Source organism: Hemiscyllium ocellatum, chromosome 50 (genome assembly GCF_020745735.1).
Source record: "Hemiscyllium ocellatum isolate sHemOce1 chromosome 50, sHemOce1.pat.X.cur, whole genome shotgun sequence".
In the NCBI taxonomy this organism is placed as follows: domain Eukaryota; kingdom Metazoa; phylum Chordata; class Chondrichthyes; order Orectolobiformes; family Hemiscylliidae; genus Hemiscyllium; species Hemiscyllium ocellatum.
In genome coordinates, this window is record NC_083450.1 from 4974795 (window position 1) to 4990723 (window position 15929).

Sequence of the window (15929 nt, forward strand, 5' to 3'; positions counted from 1 at the left end):
TCCCCTCCTCACCCCCTCCCCTTGTGCATTTACTGGTGAGAGTGTTCGCACTCAGCACTGCCATGGAGTAGTTGAGGCTTACCAGCCAGGCTGTGCTGACATACCACCAACCAGGAGGGGAGTCCTTGAAAAGCACATGTACCAGAGTGAAACAGAGATGGAGAGAATGGAATAAAAAGTGCTAAAGAAACAGAAATCAGCAACTTTCCAACGTTGGAGCCATCTTTATTGAATGCTGACCCTTGAAATGAAAACAAACGCTGCTCTTGATCAGACATCCAAAACATGGTAACAGTAATTTTATTCACTACCCCCCACTACCCAACCAACGCCCACTGACCGAGGTGAACCTTGCTGTCTTTTCCCTTCTTTAAACAATAAATATTTCCAGAGTCTGTGGTTGCGAGGGGGCTGCCCATCCCAAGTGGTTAAGGGTGTCGAGGAGGCTGTTGTTCATCATGGTGGTCCTTCCTGCTGCAGTGCTGCCTTCTGTTTCAGCCCTGTCTGGGTTTAATTGTACGAGGCATCTCCGTCTCCTCCACGACTATCTTCCTTCTTGCTCTTGTGACCGGACACTATGTCATCAATGCGCAGGAGCAAGATGGCGGTCTGTGGGAAACAAACACACATTGGAATGATCTACACACAACAGACTGCACATTAGTACCTGGGGAGCACATACCGAGGGAATGGCTTACACAAAGAAGCACCTTTTCTTTGCATTAATCACAACCCCTGTCCTCAGCACTCAGCTGAGACTCACCTCCACCGATGTCTTGAAGGTCTGTGATTTGACGGTCAGAGGTTCCCAGATGCCAAGCTCCTTCATGTCCATTAAGGCCCCGGTCTCTCCGTTGACTCCCCAGCTCTGACAGCCCTCCTGCGTGTGCTTTGCCTGGTGAAGAGGACACATCAGTCACCATTTAGATCAAACAGGTGCAACAGCCTTGACTCTAAATGAGTCAGATGCAAACACAATGTTTCAGAGGCATTGACAGACAAGGAATAGGGGGACATGGATGATGTGCAGATAGATGGGATTAGTTTAGAATGGCATCACGGTTAGCACAAATGCGGAAGGCCAGAAGGTCTGTTCCCGTGTTGTACTGCTGTGTTTAAAAGGGAATTTGTCCACTTTGGTCAACAGAACACAAAACCCAAAATGTACGTACGGCGAGATTGCAGAACTCACTGGTGCAGAAGCGATTAGGTACACTAATCATGCAAAGTTAACCTCCAGGCGCTGCAAGTGTTTAAAAAGAGAAATTAATCTCAGCGGTTATCAGAAATGGATGGGAATATAAAGGTTGGGGCGCTTTACTGAAGCTACACATGGCCTTGGTGAGACCACATTTACAGCACTAGGGGAATGTAAGGATTGCAGATGCTGGAGATCAAAGTCGAAAACTGTGATGCTGGAAAACTCTTGGATGCTACCTGATCCGCTATGCTTTTCCAGCGCCACACTTTGACGCACTCAGAGCACTGTGTACAGTTTAGTTCTCCTTATTTGGAAAAAAAGAGATAATTACTTGAAAAAACAATTCCGAGAACCATCACGTGACAGATTCCTGGGATGAAGGGAAAGTTGAACAAGTTCGGCTGATACCCATTCGAATTCAGAAGAATGAGGGGCAATCTTGTCAAAAGTCCTGAGGAGATTGGTTGGGGTGGATATCAGGAAGCTAATTTGTAGGGGAGCCTCAGAGTATTGGACACAACTTAAGAATTAAAATTGCTTCTTTTTAAGACAGAGGTAAGGAGAATCTTTCTTTTCGAGGGTCATTAGAACACCAGCCTTCTCGAACTTCTGGGAAAGAACGTTCAACATGTAAACTTAATCAACGCAGCATTAGACAAGTTCTTGACAGACAAATGAGTTGAGGTGGAAGGGAGTGCAGTCTCTACCAAAGAACAGCCAACCAGAGTATTACAGTCAACAGGAGTTGGGAGATCACGTTGCGGCTGTACAGGACATTGGGTAGGCCACTGTTGGAATATTGCACGTAATTCTGGTCTCCTTCCTATCAGAAAAATGTTGTGAAACCTGAAAGGGTTCAGAAAAGACTTACAAGGATGTTGTCAGGGTTGGAGGGCTTGAGCTATGGGGAAGAGGTTGAACAGGCTGGGGCTGTTTTCCCTGGAGCGTCGGAGGCTGAGGGGTGACCTTATAGAGGTTTACAAAATTATGAGGGCCATGGTTAGGATAAGATCTTTCCACTGGGGTAGGGGGAAGAGGGGAAAAGATACAAAAGGAACCTATGGGGCCACTTTTTCACACAGAGGGTGGTGCATATATGGAATGAGCTGCCAGAGGGAGTGGTGGAGGCTGGTACAATGACAGCATTTAAGAGGCATCTGGATGGGTATATGAATAGGAAGGGTTTGGAGGGATATGGGCTGGGTGCTGGCAGGTAGGACCAGATTGGGTTGGGATATCTGGTCAGCATGGACGGGTTGGGCCGAAGGGCCTGTTTCCATGCTGTACATCGCTAAAGCTCTAGGACTCCCGTTTGGGCAACAGACTGAGTCAAATCGGAACGGATTCTCCCAAATATCTGGGAGCGGGATAAGCAAGGAGAAGGTGGGATAAATCCTTCAAACTGGGTGGGGGAACTCTACTTTCAATCCTAGAGATGGCTGCTGAGCAGGGCGATCTGAGACTGGAATGGAGTTAACCCCCTAACTTCACAAAGACAAAGCCACTCTGCAGAACAGTCACAGATTCTTCCCACTCCGTGCCAAAACTCCTGCAGGTGAGAAACAGATTGGCAAACGGTCTCAGTAATAGATGGGTTGAGTACAGGTTGGGAAGGCAGGTTACTTCCCAGAGCTGTGAATACGTCGTAGCTTCAGAAGGAAGGATAGGGACAGAAAGCTCAGCTCAAAGTTGAGTAAGGAGGGAGAGTGCCCAAACATTCAGTAACCAGGAGGACCAAATCATTGGCAGAACGGTGACACAGTGGTTAGCACTGCTGCCTCACAGCGCCAGAGACCCGGGTTCAATTCCCGCCTCAGGCAACTGACTGTGTGGAGTTTGCACATTCTCCCCGTGTCTGCGTGGGTTTCCTCCGGGTGCTGTGGTTTCCTCCCACAGTCCAAACATGTGCAGGTTAGGTGAATTAGCCGTGTTAAATTGCCCGTAGTGTGAGGTGAAGGAGTAAATGTATGGGAATGGGTCTGGGTGGGTTGCTCTTCGGAGGATCAGTGTGGACTTGCTGGGCCGAAGGGCTTGTTTCCACTCTCTAAGGAATCTAACTATCACAGATGATGAACTGACAGGGTCCAGTGTGGAAAAGCAGCACGCCTTACCCGCAGGGAGGTTAGTAAACGGATGGTGCTGGCTCCACAGTTCTGAATTAGCGTCCTGGGGATGACCTCAAGGGCGTTAGCCACCGCACGGTATGGCCACTGCTCGACTCCAGTCATGGTCTTGGATTTCTCAGTTAGGGCATGCGCTATGGCCATTTCCACCGCTCCACCCCCTGGCACCAGGTGTGGGTCCAGTAAGATGTTACGAGTCACCTGCATGGCATCCTGCAAGTTACGCTCCACTTCCTGAAACAGAGAATGGAACCTCAACCTCTCTCCCAAATCAGTACACAGCCAGTCCAGCAAAACTTAAATAAGCAGCTTAACATTCTGATCAATTTTTAAAATTTGTCCACAGCATTGGCACCTCAGTGTAGCCTCCTCCAGCCCCTACAAACCCCTCAATCCTTAACCTCTGGTCATCCTGGTGTTGCTTCCATCGCTGTGTAGATCATCTTCCTTCAATTCTGACCGCTTATGAACACTTCCCAACCCAATTCCTCCAGCCCTCCACAGCAGACTGCAGGAAGGGGAGCATGTGCTTGCAAGCACAGCTGAACACACCTCACTGTTTAAAATGTCAACTCCAGGTGGCCACAACTTTGCAGTTGTGCAACAGTAATGGATTCTTCCAGCTGCCCTAAACTTGGAAACATTGGAACTGCACCCTCCTTCTCAACAGAGAAAGCACCCAGTTTCGGATATGGGTTTGAATTTTAAACCCCTCTCAAATATTCTAACGAAAACCTTTGATCTCACCCAGCCTACACTTACCGCCAAGATCTCTTTGCTGGCTCCTCGCAGGAGGATGGTGCAAGCTTTGGGTTCTTTGCATTCGGTGATGAAAGCAAAATATTCATCGCCAATCTTCTTGACCTCAAACAGCCCAGCACCGGTTCCAATGTCCTCCTCCCTCAGCTCGTCAGTCCGGCTAACAACCCGAGCACCACACGCCCTGCAAACAGCATGTGTAGATTCAGAGAAGACTTTCCACTTGCTCCAAGGGCTTCAGGAATAGTATTAACATTTTCACATTTGAAATGGGACTTAAAGAGAGACTAGTTCTAGAAACACATTCCACACTGTATACAGCAAATCCTTATTCAGCAAAACCCTGCCACACAGTTTCCCACTAGAAGAAAGCTCACTGTACCTGGCAATTCGGTTGCTGTCACTTTTCCTGATGCGACGGATGGCAGTGACATTTGCCTTCATGAGGTAATGGAGGGCCAGGTCTGAGAGAGGAGAAAGCAAATATTAAGCTGTCATAGCATGCCGCAAAATAATCTAACCTTCAAAATGCAGCCAGTGAAACTGCCTAGATTAAACTAGTAATGAATTGTTTCAAGACCGATTCTTATATCGGGCTTGTCTCTTCAGCATAAGCATTTAGGCACCATCTTTCACTGTAGACCAAGTGCACAACATTTATTTGGCAGCGCCAGGCACAGAGATGGTGGCAGTGCCCTAATGTCATTAGACTAGCTGCGCAAAGGCCCAGCCTAATACTGTGGGAAAGGCAGCATCCAAGGAACAGGAAATTCGACGTTTCGGGCCAGAGCCCTTCATCAGGAATGAGGAGAGTGTGCCAGGCAGGCTAAGATAAAAGGTAGGGAGGGGGGACTTGAGGGAGGGGCGATGGAGATGTGATAGGTGGAATAAGGTCTAGGTGAGGGTGATAGGCTGGAGTGGGGTGGGGGCGGAGGGGTCAGGAAGAAGATTGCAGGTTAGGAGGGTGGTGCTGAGTTTGAGGGAATCGACTGAGACAAGGTGGGGGGAGGGGAAATGAGGAAACTGGAAAAATCTGAGTTCATCCCTCGTGGTTGGAGGGTTCCCAGGCAGAAGATGAGGCGCTCTTCCTCCAACCACCCTCCTAACCTGCAATCTTCTTCCTGACCTCTCCTTCCCCACCCCACTCCAGCCTATCACCCTCACCTTGACCTTATTCCACCTATCACATCTCCATCGCCCCTCCCCCAAGTCCCTCCTCCCTACCTTTTATCTTAGCCTGCCTGGCACACTCTCCTCATTCCTGATGAAGGGCTCTGGCCCAAAACGTCGAATTTCCTGTTCCTTGGATGCTGCCTAACCTGCTGTGCTTTAACCAGCAACACATTTTCAGCTCTGATCTCCAGCATCTGCAGACTTCACTTTTTACTCTAATACTGTGGGAACACAGATTCAAATTCTTTCACGGCAGCTGGCAGAATTTAAGCTTAATTACAAATGTGGAATTGAAAGTCAATCTCAGTGATGGGGGCCCTGGTCGTTGATATCCTTGAGGAAAAGGCATCTACTGCCCTTACCCAGTGTGGTCTACATGTGAGACTAAACCCACAGGAACGTGCCTTAACTGCCCATAAGATGTAGGAGCAGAAGTAGGCCAATCAGTCAGTTGCCACCATTCAACGAGATCACAACTAATCTGACAGATAGATCACTTTCCTGTCTCTTCCCCATAACCCTCAATTCCTTTTCTGATTAAAAACCTCTCAATCTCATCCTTGAGACCACAGCCTTGATAGCTCTCAGATCCACTAACCCCAGAGAGAAAAAAAATGCTCCTCATCACCTGTCTTGAATGGACAACTCCTTACTCTGAGATAATACACTTTGATCCAGACAAGGGGGAGGCAACTTCTCCACACCTGCCCTGTCAAGCCTCTCTAAAACTCTGTCTGCTTCAATGAAGTCTCCTCTCATTCTCCTAACCTCAATGAGTACAGCCCCTCCTACTCACCCCTACCTGAGAAAATCCCTTCATACCAGGAGTCAATCTAATGTACCACTTCTGAACAGGCCATATATCTTTGTAAACAGAAGGGGACCAGAAGAGTTCACAGTATGGCAGTTGTGGTCTGACCAGACCCTTGTGTAGTTTTAGAAGGACCTCGCTACTTACATACTCCGTTCGTTTGAGAAATTCCAGTTGCCTTTCTTATTACCCGCTGAACTGAGATGCTAGCTTTTGTGACTCACTCGCTTGGACTGTCAAACCCTCTCTGTTACAGCCGGTGTCATTTAAGCAATATTTTCCATTCCTTCTGCCAAAGTGCATAAGCCCATACTTTCCAATATTCTATTCCATCTGCCACATTGTAGTCCCCTCATTTAACATGTCTATATCACCCTGCAGACTCTGTCATCCTCACTAACTGCCTTCTGCCCCTGCTGCATTTTGAAATGGCCCAAAAGGCACTCAGTTCAAGACCAATTGAGGACAAAAGAATAATGCCAGCAACACACTCATCACATGAAAGAATGAAGAAAATAGTTAATTGCATTTTAGCTTGTGGAAACGTGGGCTGGGAGAATTTTCACCTAAAATAGCACCGCAACAGAGAGCTGCAGACTGAAGGCGCTGTACTAAACAACATCAGTTAGATGCTTTTAATCTCGCTAGCTTGCCCCCAATGATACAGCATATCATTTACCACAACCTTTTGGAACAAAATAGATACATGGCCTGGTGGAGGCGACTAATATTTGCCACATTCACACCACCACACAGCCAACAGATTGTAGTTAGGTCACAGAGTGAGCCAGGAAGGGTAGAAGTGGTTCTAGCCTCTAATACTCGTTGCAAAGATGAAGCAATGTGCGCCAGAACTGGGGGGTAACTCGTCACAGGGGTACTCAGCTTGGCTCAATTGATCACAAATACCGCACAATCAAGCAAATACCACTCCTGCACCTTTCCTCTACACAATACCTGTGAGGAACAAGCCAGCCCATTTTTCAAGGACTCTGATTCGAAGTGTGATACGCCAGCTACCCAAACTGAACAGGTCCCCCTGTGTCTTGGTGCACAGTACCTGAGATACCCTTCTCAGTGAAGAGCAGGTTGGGTTTGAGGCGGATAACATCCTCACAAATCTGCTGGATGTACTCTTCCTCCATCTGCAGGATACGGGTGAAGTCCTCCTCACGTGTGATCTCGATATCAGTCTGGAACAACACGTCAACTATTCAGAGCTCAAGCAAAATTGGCAACCAATCATTTCAAATACTCAAGGAGGTACTCCCTTGATAAGGTGCTGGAGATGTTGATCAGATCGCTAACATAGTTAGTGAGTCAACACACACAGGACAAGGTATCAGTAACCCCTCTCCAGTACGGTATAAGGATCATCAATCAGCAATCCCCTCCCCTTCCCTAGCTGGACAAGGGTAATATCAGGCTTAGCCATGATGCCTTGAATGAACATCCATTGTCTTAGGTTAGCGAGTGATAAAGTTTCGCTTGGATTAAAGATACCTGTCAGGGCACCAATGGCAGATGACCCATCAAATGACATTACTCGCTGACTGGTGCTCCCTCCCACCACTGCTGTCCTAAACACTCAATAACAGTCAAAGGCAGATGAAAACAGAAGCCTTGAACCTGGCTCTCTCCTTTCTTGTACTCCAACGAGCAGTCCAACAGCATGATGCGGGGGTTCTTGATATGCCTGCGCATCCGTGGGTGGGTCACGTCTTTGTTCACCATCACCCCCCGTAGCACACTGGATTCGTGAATGAAACCACCGGGAATCTGTCAATGCGGAGGAAACGGGTTACACAGTTTGCATGAACAAAGCGCTGAACAATCCGCTTCTGCTCACTGTTCTGGAACCCAGATGCATGCAGGAAATGCACAATCCATGGAATTGTCAGTGACATTAATGACTCGTGAACGCTCTTCCCCACTTCCAGACAGTGTAGAAGCAGTCCTCCACTTGAAATGTAAAAAGTCACCCCAATGAAAATACTTCTAATACTAGATTAGTCAATCTCAGTGAAGTTAAGGGCATCGCAACCAGGGAGAGGAAAAGTGAGAGGAGGATCCCACTGTCTTGTGACACTGACTGGTAGTGACACGAATCTGGTTACCAGATGAGGACAGAGTTGGCTGTGATGCACCCCATGGTCAATTAGGGTACACTACTTACCTTCTCCACCTTGGCATACTTCTTGATATCAATCTCCTTGCGGCCGTTTTCTTCCATCTCCACTGTCTTCACAGCATCAAGCGCAATGTTACAGGCCAGGTCAATCTGAAGATTGTTCACCTTTGTGTTAATGGCACTTTTGATAATTTTCAACATCATTTCACGGTCATTGACATCGACAGGAGTACTGTGAAAACATAGTGATGCAGGTGACAGATTTTCAAACAGTTGGTGAGTGTCACAGAATATAAAACTATTCTGATCAGTACTAACCAGAGATATTTTTCAGAAGGACACTACAGTGGCTCAGCGGTTAGCACTACTGCCCCACAGCACCAGGGACCTAGATTTGATTCCATCCTCGGGCAACAGGTGAGAGGGGAAAGATATGGTTTAGATTACTTACAGTATGGAAACAGGCCATTCGGCCCAACAAGTCCACACCAAGCCTGAAGAGCAACCCACCCAGACCCATTCCCCTACATTTACCCCTTCACCTAACACTATGGGACAATTTAGCACGGCCAATTCATCTAACTTGCACATTTTTGGACTGTGGGAGGAAACCGAAGCACCCGGAGGAACCCACGCAGACACGGAGAGAACGTGCAAAATCCACACACAGTTGCCTGAGGCGGGAATTGAACCCGGGTGGGCAACTTTTTCACACGGAGGATGGTACATGTATGGAATGAGCTGCCAGAGGATGTGGTGGAGGCTGGTACAATTGCAACATTTAAAAGGCATTTGGATGGGCATATGAATAGGAAGGGTTTGGAGGGATATGGGCCGGGTGCTGGCAGGTGGGATTAGACTGGGTTGGACCGAAGGGTCTGTTTCCATGGTGTACATCTCTACGACTCTATGAGCATGACTGTGTGGAGTCTGCACATTCTCCCAGTGCCTATGTGGGTTTCCTCTGGGTGCTCTGGTTTCCTCCCACAGTCCAAAGATGTGCAAGTTAGGTGGATTGGCCTTGAGAAATGCAAGATTACAAGGATAGGGTAGGGGGTTGGTATGGGTGGGATGTCTTCGGAGGGTCCACTTCTACACTGTGGGGATTCTATGAAACATTTGAGCTTGCTTTGCAAATTTGAACAGGGATTTGCCAGAGGCATTCCAGGCATTTACCCAAAATATCTTGGCATTCTATAAAACAATAAGACAAGTTCTTTGTTCCTTTTATTGTACAGATGTTCTGGAAGACCTTGGGCATCGGTTACTGTAGTTTACAGCTCATAACCCTTCAAAAATGCAATGCATTGGTGTGAAGTGCTTTTTTGACAACACAAAAATGTGTCCCATTTCGAGACCGCATGGGTGAACAAGAAACAGAGACACCGTACCTGATCTCCTTGAGGGTAGTGAGCATGTCTTCAAGTGCCTGGTGGTAAGCGCCAATGATGACAGACGGGTGCATCTGCTGCTCCAGGTACTGCTCGGCAACTGACAGCATCTCTCCAGCTAAAAGAAACCAAGTCATCTGAAGATAGAACGAAACAGCCACGCATTCCCCCAGCCCCTCACTCAACTGGGAACTTAACATCCTCGTGGGCCAACTACAATCCAGTTGCATTTCACAGTACTGGTAAGGTAGGAGGCTGTTCATAGATTGGGATGCTATCAAGGGGCCTGATGATTTTTCTGCATCTTTCCAATTTTGAAGCATCAAAATTTCACTATGTGAACCCATTGGAACATTGCTGGCTTCTGAGACGAGGGTAGGGCTGCGGGGGGAGTCGCAGTGGTGGAGAGGCACTGCAATTTTAGCGAAGGCCTCAACCCACAGGCAATTAAGGGAAGTCATTTCCAAATGTAGTATAGTAAGAATAGTCATTTTATTGAGTAAAGAAATTACGATCAAAAACGACGCATGAGGACTCAGGCAGCTCTGCATGTTTGAAGGTTTCCACCAGGAACGCAATTCAAACCCAGTTACCACCAGAAAATAAATCTGATTTGCTCCATCAGCTAACCTGCTTCTTCCCACCAATTGCTACTAAAACCCCCACCCACTCACCTTCTTTAATTCAAGAATTCTCAAGGAAAAGCACAACCAGTTTACTGGAAGTTTTGAACAAATCCGAACAGTCAGAAAACGTTGAGCAACAAGTGAAATTCTTACATACCAAGGATGATGACAGAGGTGGTCCCATCACCAACTTCTTCGTCCTGGGTGCGGCTGATCTCAATCATGGACTTTGCTGCTGGGTGCTGCACCTGGATCTGGGAGATTGAAGGGAAAGCCTGAGTCGGAGGAAGGAATTTGAGGACGTTTTGCTGTCACTGCTCAGTCAGGATTAAGGAAGCAAAGATTGTAAGGTTGTTCCTTACAGTTCTCAACTCAACACCGATGGAACTTGGGACCCTCAGAGTTTTATAGTTCATGCCCAACACTACTGAAGCTCTTCACTATAGCATGATGCACACAAGTCAATTCAGTCAGTCAGTCATGCCCGCACCAACTCATTGAAAGATCTAACCAACTTGACCTACATCCTCCCCAACAACCCTGCAATTCTTTTCAAGTATTTATTCAATTCTTCCTTTTGAAAGTTTCTATCGAACTTGCTTCTATCACCCTTTCAGACAGTTCCAGATCACAGCAACTAGCTGTGAAAACATTCTCCTGACCGCCTGGACTTTACTGAAAATTATCTTAACTTGCTACACAACTAGTATGACCAATTAGTTGAATCTATTGAAACCTCTTTACAATAGTGAACTAGACAACATGGATCCGTCAGATGGGAGTTTCACAGACAGGTCCACAGTTTTAAATAAATGCTCTTGTACATCTGTGTGTGGCACAAAGATCTCGATTCAGTGTGCCATGGCTCCATGGTCAGAAATTCAAATCAAACAAATCAGCAAATGAGAGCTATAATCATGGCAGCTAGAAAGCTGTCACTTATCCCAAACACATTCATGTCAAGTTATGTTGAATGAAAGGGGACATAGTGAGAAGCAACACACCCAAACAGATACCTTATGCTCGCACAGGTTAAGGTCAGACGTCACATGACACCAAGTCATAGTTGACTAGGTTTACTTGAAATCACAAACCTTCTGAAAGCTTGGTGTTTTCAAATAAACCTGTTGGGACTATAACCTGGTGTCGTGTGACTTCTGACACTGTCCACCCCAATTCAACACCAGCACCGCCACATCACACAGGTTAAACAACACCTACCTCTCGCAAAATGGCATTCCCGTCGTTTGTCATGACAATGCCACCCATGGGATCCAACAGCATCTGTTTTTTTTGGGAGGGGAAACGGGGTAGGAAGAATAGATTACATCACATTAACTTCAATACAGCACAACAGAATGAGCTCCTGTTGCTTAATATATGCAGATCTAGGGGGCATATTTTTAAGGTGAGAGGAAAGAGAGTTTAAAAAGGGGTGATCTTTTGTTCAACTGCCAGAGAAAGTGGTGAATGTCGGTACAGTTACAGTTTAAAAAGAACATTTGGATAAGTTCATGACTAGGAAAGGTTGAGGCTACAGGTGGGACTAGTTTAGTTAGGGAATATGGTCCACATGGACTGGTTGGACCAGAGGATCTGTTCCATGGTGTATGACTGTAAGTCTTCCCTCGTTGATTTAAATTATTCTTCCGCTCTTTTAAGGACGGGAGCAGCAGCTGGGGCTGACAGTGTGCTATGAGAACATCAGTCACTATCAATCGCTGCACACATGACTCCAAGCGAGCTGCTTGACTACATACAGATTTCTGTCACTAGTTCCACCCAGCCCATTTATAATTAACCCATTGCTGAGCTGTTCCAAAATAATCTATTGCATGTTACAACTTGGGTCAGCACGGTAGCTCAGTGGTTAGCACTGGTGCCACACAGCGCCAGCGACCCAGGTTTGTTTCCAGCCTCGGGTGACTGTCTGTGTGGAGTTTGCACGTTCTCCCAGTGTCTGCGTGGGTTTCCTCTGGGTGCTTCAGTTTTCTCCCACAGTTGAAAAGATGCGCAGGTAGTCAGGGATAAATACAGGGTAGGGGAATGGATGGGTTACTCTTCACAGGCTTGGTGTGGTCTTATTGGGCCGTAGGGCCTGTTTCCACATTGTAGGGATTCTAATTCTGTTTAGGTAGGTTGCTGCAAAAACCAGAGTCTAATGCATCAAGTGTTACTTTCTATACCTTCATCATTGCTCTTGGTCCCAAACATGTTCGAATAACATCTGCGATTGTCTGAAAAACATAACCACAAAACAATTAGGTGTCGATAACAGAGCTTTTGACCTACACTGAGCAATATTTTTGGAGCTCCTTCACTTTACTTGGAATACATCCTCAAGTTGACTTAGTGTTTCCTGGATAGTATTGACCTGTTGGCTTGGATGGTGGGTACTGGAGGCTAGTCAAAGGCACATGAATGAAGACCAAAGCTACTACAAAAAATCCTTCTGGTTCCCGGTTCAGGGCCCTACTTTGACCCCAAAGTGCCCCGAGTCCGTTTGTTTTGGACTGACAGAGGTCTCAATCCCCACACTGACTCCAGAAAAGGCATGACCACCACAGAAGCCCAGAAGAAGATCCTGATCTCATTGAATTTCACAAGGGGACGATCCGAAGCAATAGATGACTTCAAAAAAAAACAATCCTGAGATCCAATTTGGAACAAGAATAAAATGGTCCTCAGCTCCCTGTAGATCAAATAAAACTTCCACAACCCCATTTACATCAGGAGGGGCCCCATTTAGACACAATACCTACCCACCAAGAGCCAAAGAGAAAGATCCTGAGCCCCATTTAGACCCAACAAAAAGGCCCAAAATCTCCATCAAGAGCCAACTGAAGGACCTAAGCCCCTTTGAACCCAATAAAAGGCCCCCAAGCTCCATTCCAACTCTGTAAAAGCATCCCTCAGCACCGTCAACATCCAACAGAACAAATGAACCTCCTTCTGACCCAATAAAAGCCCCTGAGCCCCATCCAGAGTCCAACAAATACCCCTAAGCCCCTTTAGATCCAATAACTCACCCAAAGTCCTATCTGGACCCAATAAAATGCCCCGATCTCTACCTGGACGAAATAAAATGCCCTCATCTCTACCTGGACCCAATAAAATGCCCCCGATCTCTACCTGGACCCAATACAATGCCCCCGAGCCCCCGATCTCTACCTGGACCCAATAAAATGCCCCCAATCTCTACCTGGACCCAATAAAATGCCCCCAATCTCTACCTGGACCCAATAAAATGCCCCGACCTCTACCTGGACCCAATAAAATGCCCTGATCGCTACCTGGACCCAATAAAATGCCCCTGATCTCTATGTGAACCCAATAAAATGCCCCTGATCTCTATTTGGACCCAATAAAATGCCCTGATCTCTATTTGGACCCAATAAAATGCCCCTGATCTCTATGTGAACCCAATAAAATGCCCCTGATCTCTATGTGAACCCAATAAAATGCCCCTGATCTCTATTTGGACCCAATAAAATGCCCTGATCTCTATGTGAACCCAATAAAATGCCCCTGATCTCTATGTGAACCCAATAAAATGCCCCTGATCTCTATGTGAACCCAATAAAATGCCCCTGATCTCTATGTGAACCCAATAAAATGCCCCTGATCTCTATGTGAACCCAATAAAATGCCCCTGATCTCTATGTGAACCCAATAAAATGCCCCTGATCTCTATTTGGACCCAATAAAATGCCCCTGATCTCTATTTGGACCCAATAAAATGCCCCTGATCTCTATTTGGACCCAATAAAATGCCCCTAAGCTTCATCAAGAGCCAGTAAAAGATCTTAAGCCCCCTCAGACCCAATAAAAAGTCTTGAGCTCCATGTGAACCCGACAAAATAGAGCTCCTGGAGTCCCATCGGGGCGGGGGGGAGGGGAGGGAAGGTCCTGGGCCCCTTCAGACCCAGCCGCCACAGCTCCGCCCGATCCCCCGACACGAGCAGGAGCCGGCTGCAGGAGAGGCCGAGGCCGAGGCCTAGGCCCGGGTTGCAGCCTCGGCGCTCGAGTAGGCGGCGTGGCCGGGCTTCTCCTCACCTTGGCCGCGTTGATGTTGCCCTGTTGGACTTTACGGCCGGACTCCCGCTTCACATTTTGACCTGGGCGGGAGAGAGAAAAAAGAGAAAATGTAATTTTCTTTAAAAAAAATTAAAAACAGATCGCGAAGACGGGAATTAGTCATATAAATTTAATAAAAAGTCACCAAATGAATGATCTGATTTGAGACACTCACTTAAGACCAACACTTGCCGTCCCAACATTTTTTATCTTTCTTTCTCTTTCTTTTCTGGAAGCTTCTGCCGCCTCACTCCAGTCCCTCGCAACCAAACCTGCTGCCCCTGCCGTTCCCGTCCCCTAAGCCCGGTTGACAGCCAATCGCCGACCAGCGTCCGGCAAGCCCGTCCAATCGCAGGAGGGCAAGGGTGGGACTTCCGCCTTCGTCGGCGGCGGCAGGCGAGTTAGGATGCACCCGGCTCCTCGTGCGTGACCGTTAGGATCCGCTCGCGCGGGAGGTGGGGAGGAGGGGCGGGGCGCTGGGAGTGGAAAGGGGCGGGGATGGAGCGGCGGAATGGGCGGGGCGAGGCAGGGGCGGGGCGAGGCAGGGGCGGGGCGAGGCAGGGGCGGGGCCAGATTGGCAGGAGGCTGTGGTTAAAGTGCCAGGGGCGGGGCCAGATTGGCAGGAGGCTGGGGTTAAAGTGCTAAGGGCGGGGCCAGATTGACAGGGGGTGGGGTTGTAATGGCAGGGGTGGGGTTAGAGTGGCAGGGGTTGGCGTTAGAGTGGCAGGGGAGGGGCCAGATTGGCAGGGGTTGGGGTTAAAGTGGCAGGGGAAGAGCCAGATTGGCAGGGGGTGGGGTTGTAATGGCAGGGGTGGGGTTAGAATGACAGGGGAGGGGCTGGAATGGCAGGGATAAGGGTTAGTATGTCAGGGGAGGGGTCAGAGAGCAGTGGTAAGGCCAGATTGGCAAGGGGTTGGTTTAGAGTGGCAGGGGTGGGGTTAAAGTGGCAGGTGAGGGGCCAGATTGACAAGGGTTGGGGTAAGTATGGCAGGAGGTGGGGGTAGAGTGGCAGGGGTTGGAGCTAAAGTGGCAGGGGAGGGACCAGATTGGCCAGAGTTGGGGTTAAAGTGGCAGCAGATGGGCCAGATTGGCAGGGGTTGGGGTTAAAGTGGCAGGGGAGGGGCCAGATTGGCAGGGATTGGGGTTAATGTGACAGGGGAGGGACCAGATTGACAGGGGTTGGGGTTAAAGTGACAGGGGATGAACCAGTTGGCAGGGGGTTGGGGTTGTAATGGATAAGGGTTAGTATGTCAGGGAAGGGGCCAAAGAGCAGGGGTAAGCCTAGATTGGCAAGGGGTTGGTTTAGAGTGGCAGGGGTGGGGTTAAAGTGGCAGGTGAGGGGCCAGATTGACAATGGTTGGGGTAAGTATGGCAAGTGGTGGGGTTAGAGTGGCAGAGGGTGGGGTTAAAATGGTAGGGGCAGGGCCAGATTGGGTGGGGGTTAAAGAGTTCAGGGAGGGGCCAGATTGACAGGGCTGGAGTTAGTATGGCAGGGGGTGGGGTTTAAATTGTAGGGTGGGGCCAGATTGGCAGGCGGGGTGGTTAGTATGGCAATGACGGGGCCATAGTGGTAAAGGGTGGGGTTAAAGTGGCAGCAGATGGGGTTAGTGTGGCATGGGTGGGGCCAGATTGGCAGA

General features: G+C 48.2%; 1 protein-coding gene across 1 annotated transcript; it reads right to left on the reverse strand.

The window, feature by feature from the left end:
* Positions 1–204: 204 nt before the first annotated feature.
* cct3 (chaperonin containing TCP1, subunit 3 (gamma)) lies at positions 205–14603 on the reverse strand. Its single transcript, XM_060820692.1, has 14 exons — positions 14468–14603; positions 14272–14333; positions 12402–12452; positions 11437–11499; positions 10373–10469; positions 9590–9707; positions 8244–8430; positions 7697–7846; positions 7128–7260; positions 4466–4547; positions 4087–4267; positions 3313–3558; positions 764–895; positions 205–609 (listed from the first exon to the last, which is right to left on the reverse strand). Exons 1-14 carry the CDS (start codon positions 14493–14495, stop codon positions 511–513), a joined length of 1629 nt encoding a protein of 542 aa, XP_060676675.1. The 5' UTR covers positions 14496–14603; the 3' UTR covers positions 205–510.
* Between the last annotated feature and the right edge of the window lie 1326 nt (positions 14604–15929).

Coding starts and splice junctions, on each gene's coding strand:
- cct3 (XM_060820692.1), bottom strand. CDS start 14,495: ATGTTGGGACGGCAAGTGTTGGTCTTAA. Junction 7,847..8,243: donor AGTATGCCAAGGTGGAGAAG/GTAAGTAGTGTA, acceptor CCGCATTGACAG/ATTCCCGGTGGTTTCATTCA. Junction 7,261..7,696: donor ACAAGAAAGGAGAGAGCCAG/GTTCAAGGCTTC, acceptor GTGTTGTTCCAG/ACTGATATCGAGATCACACG.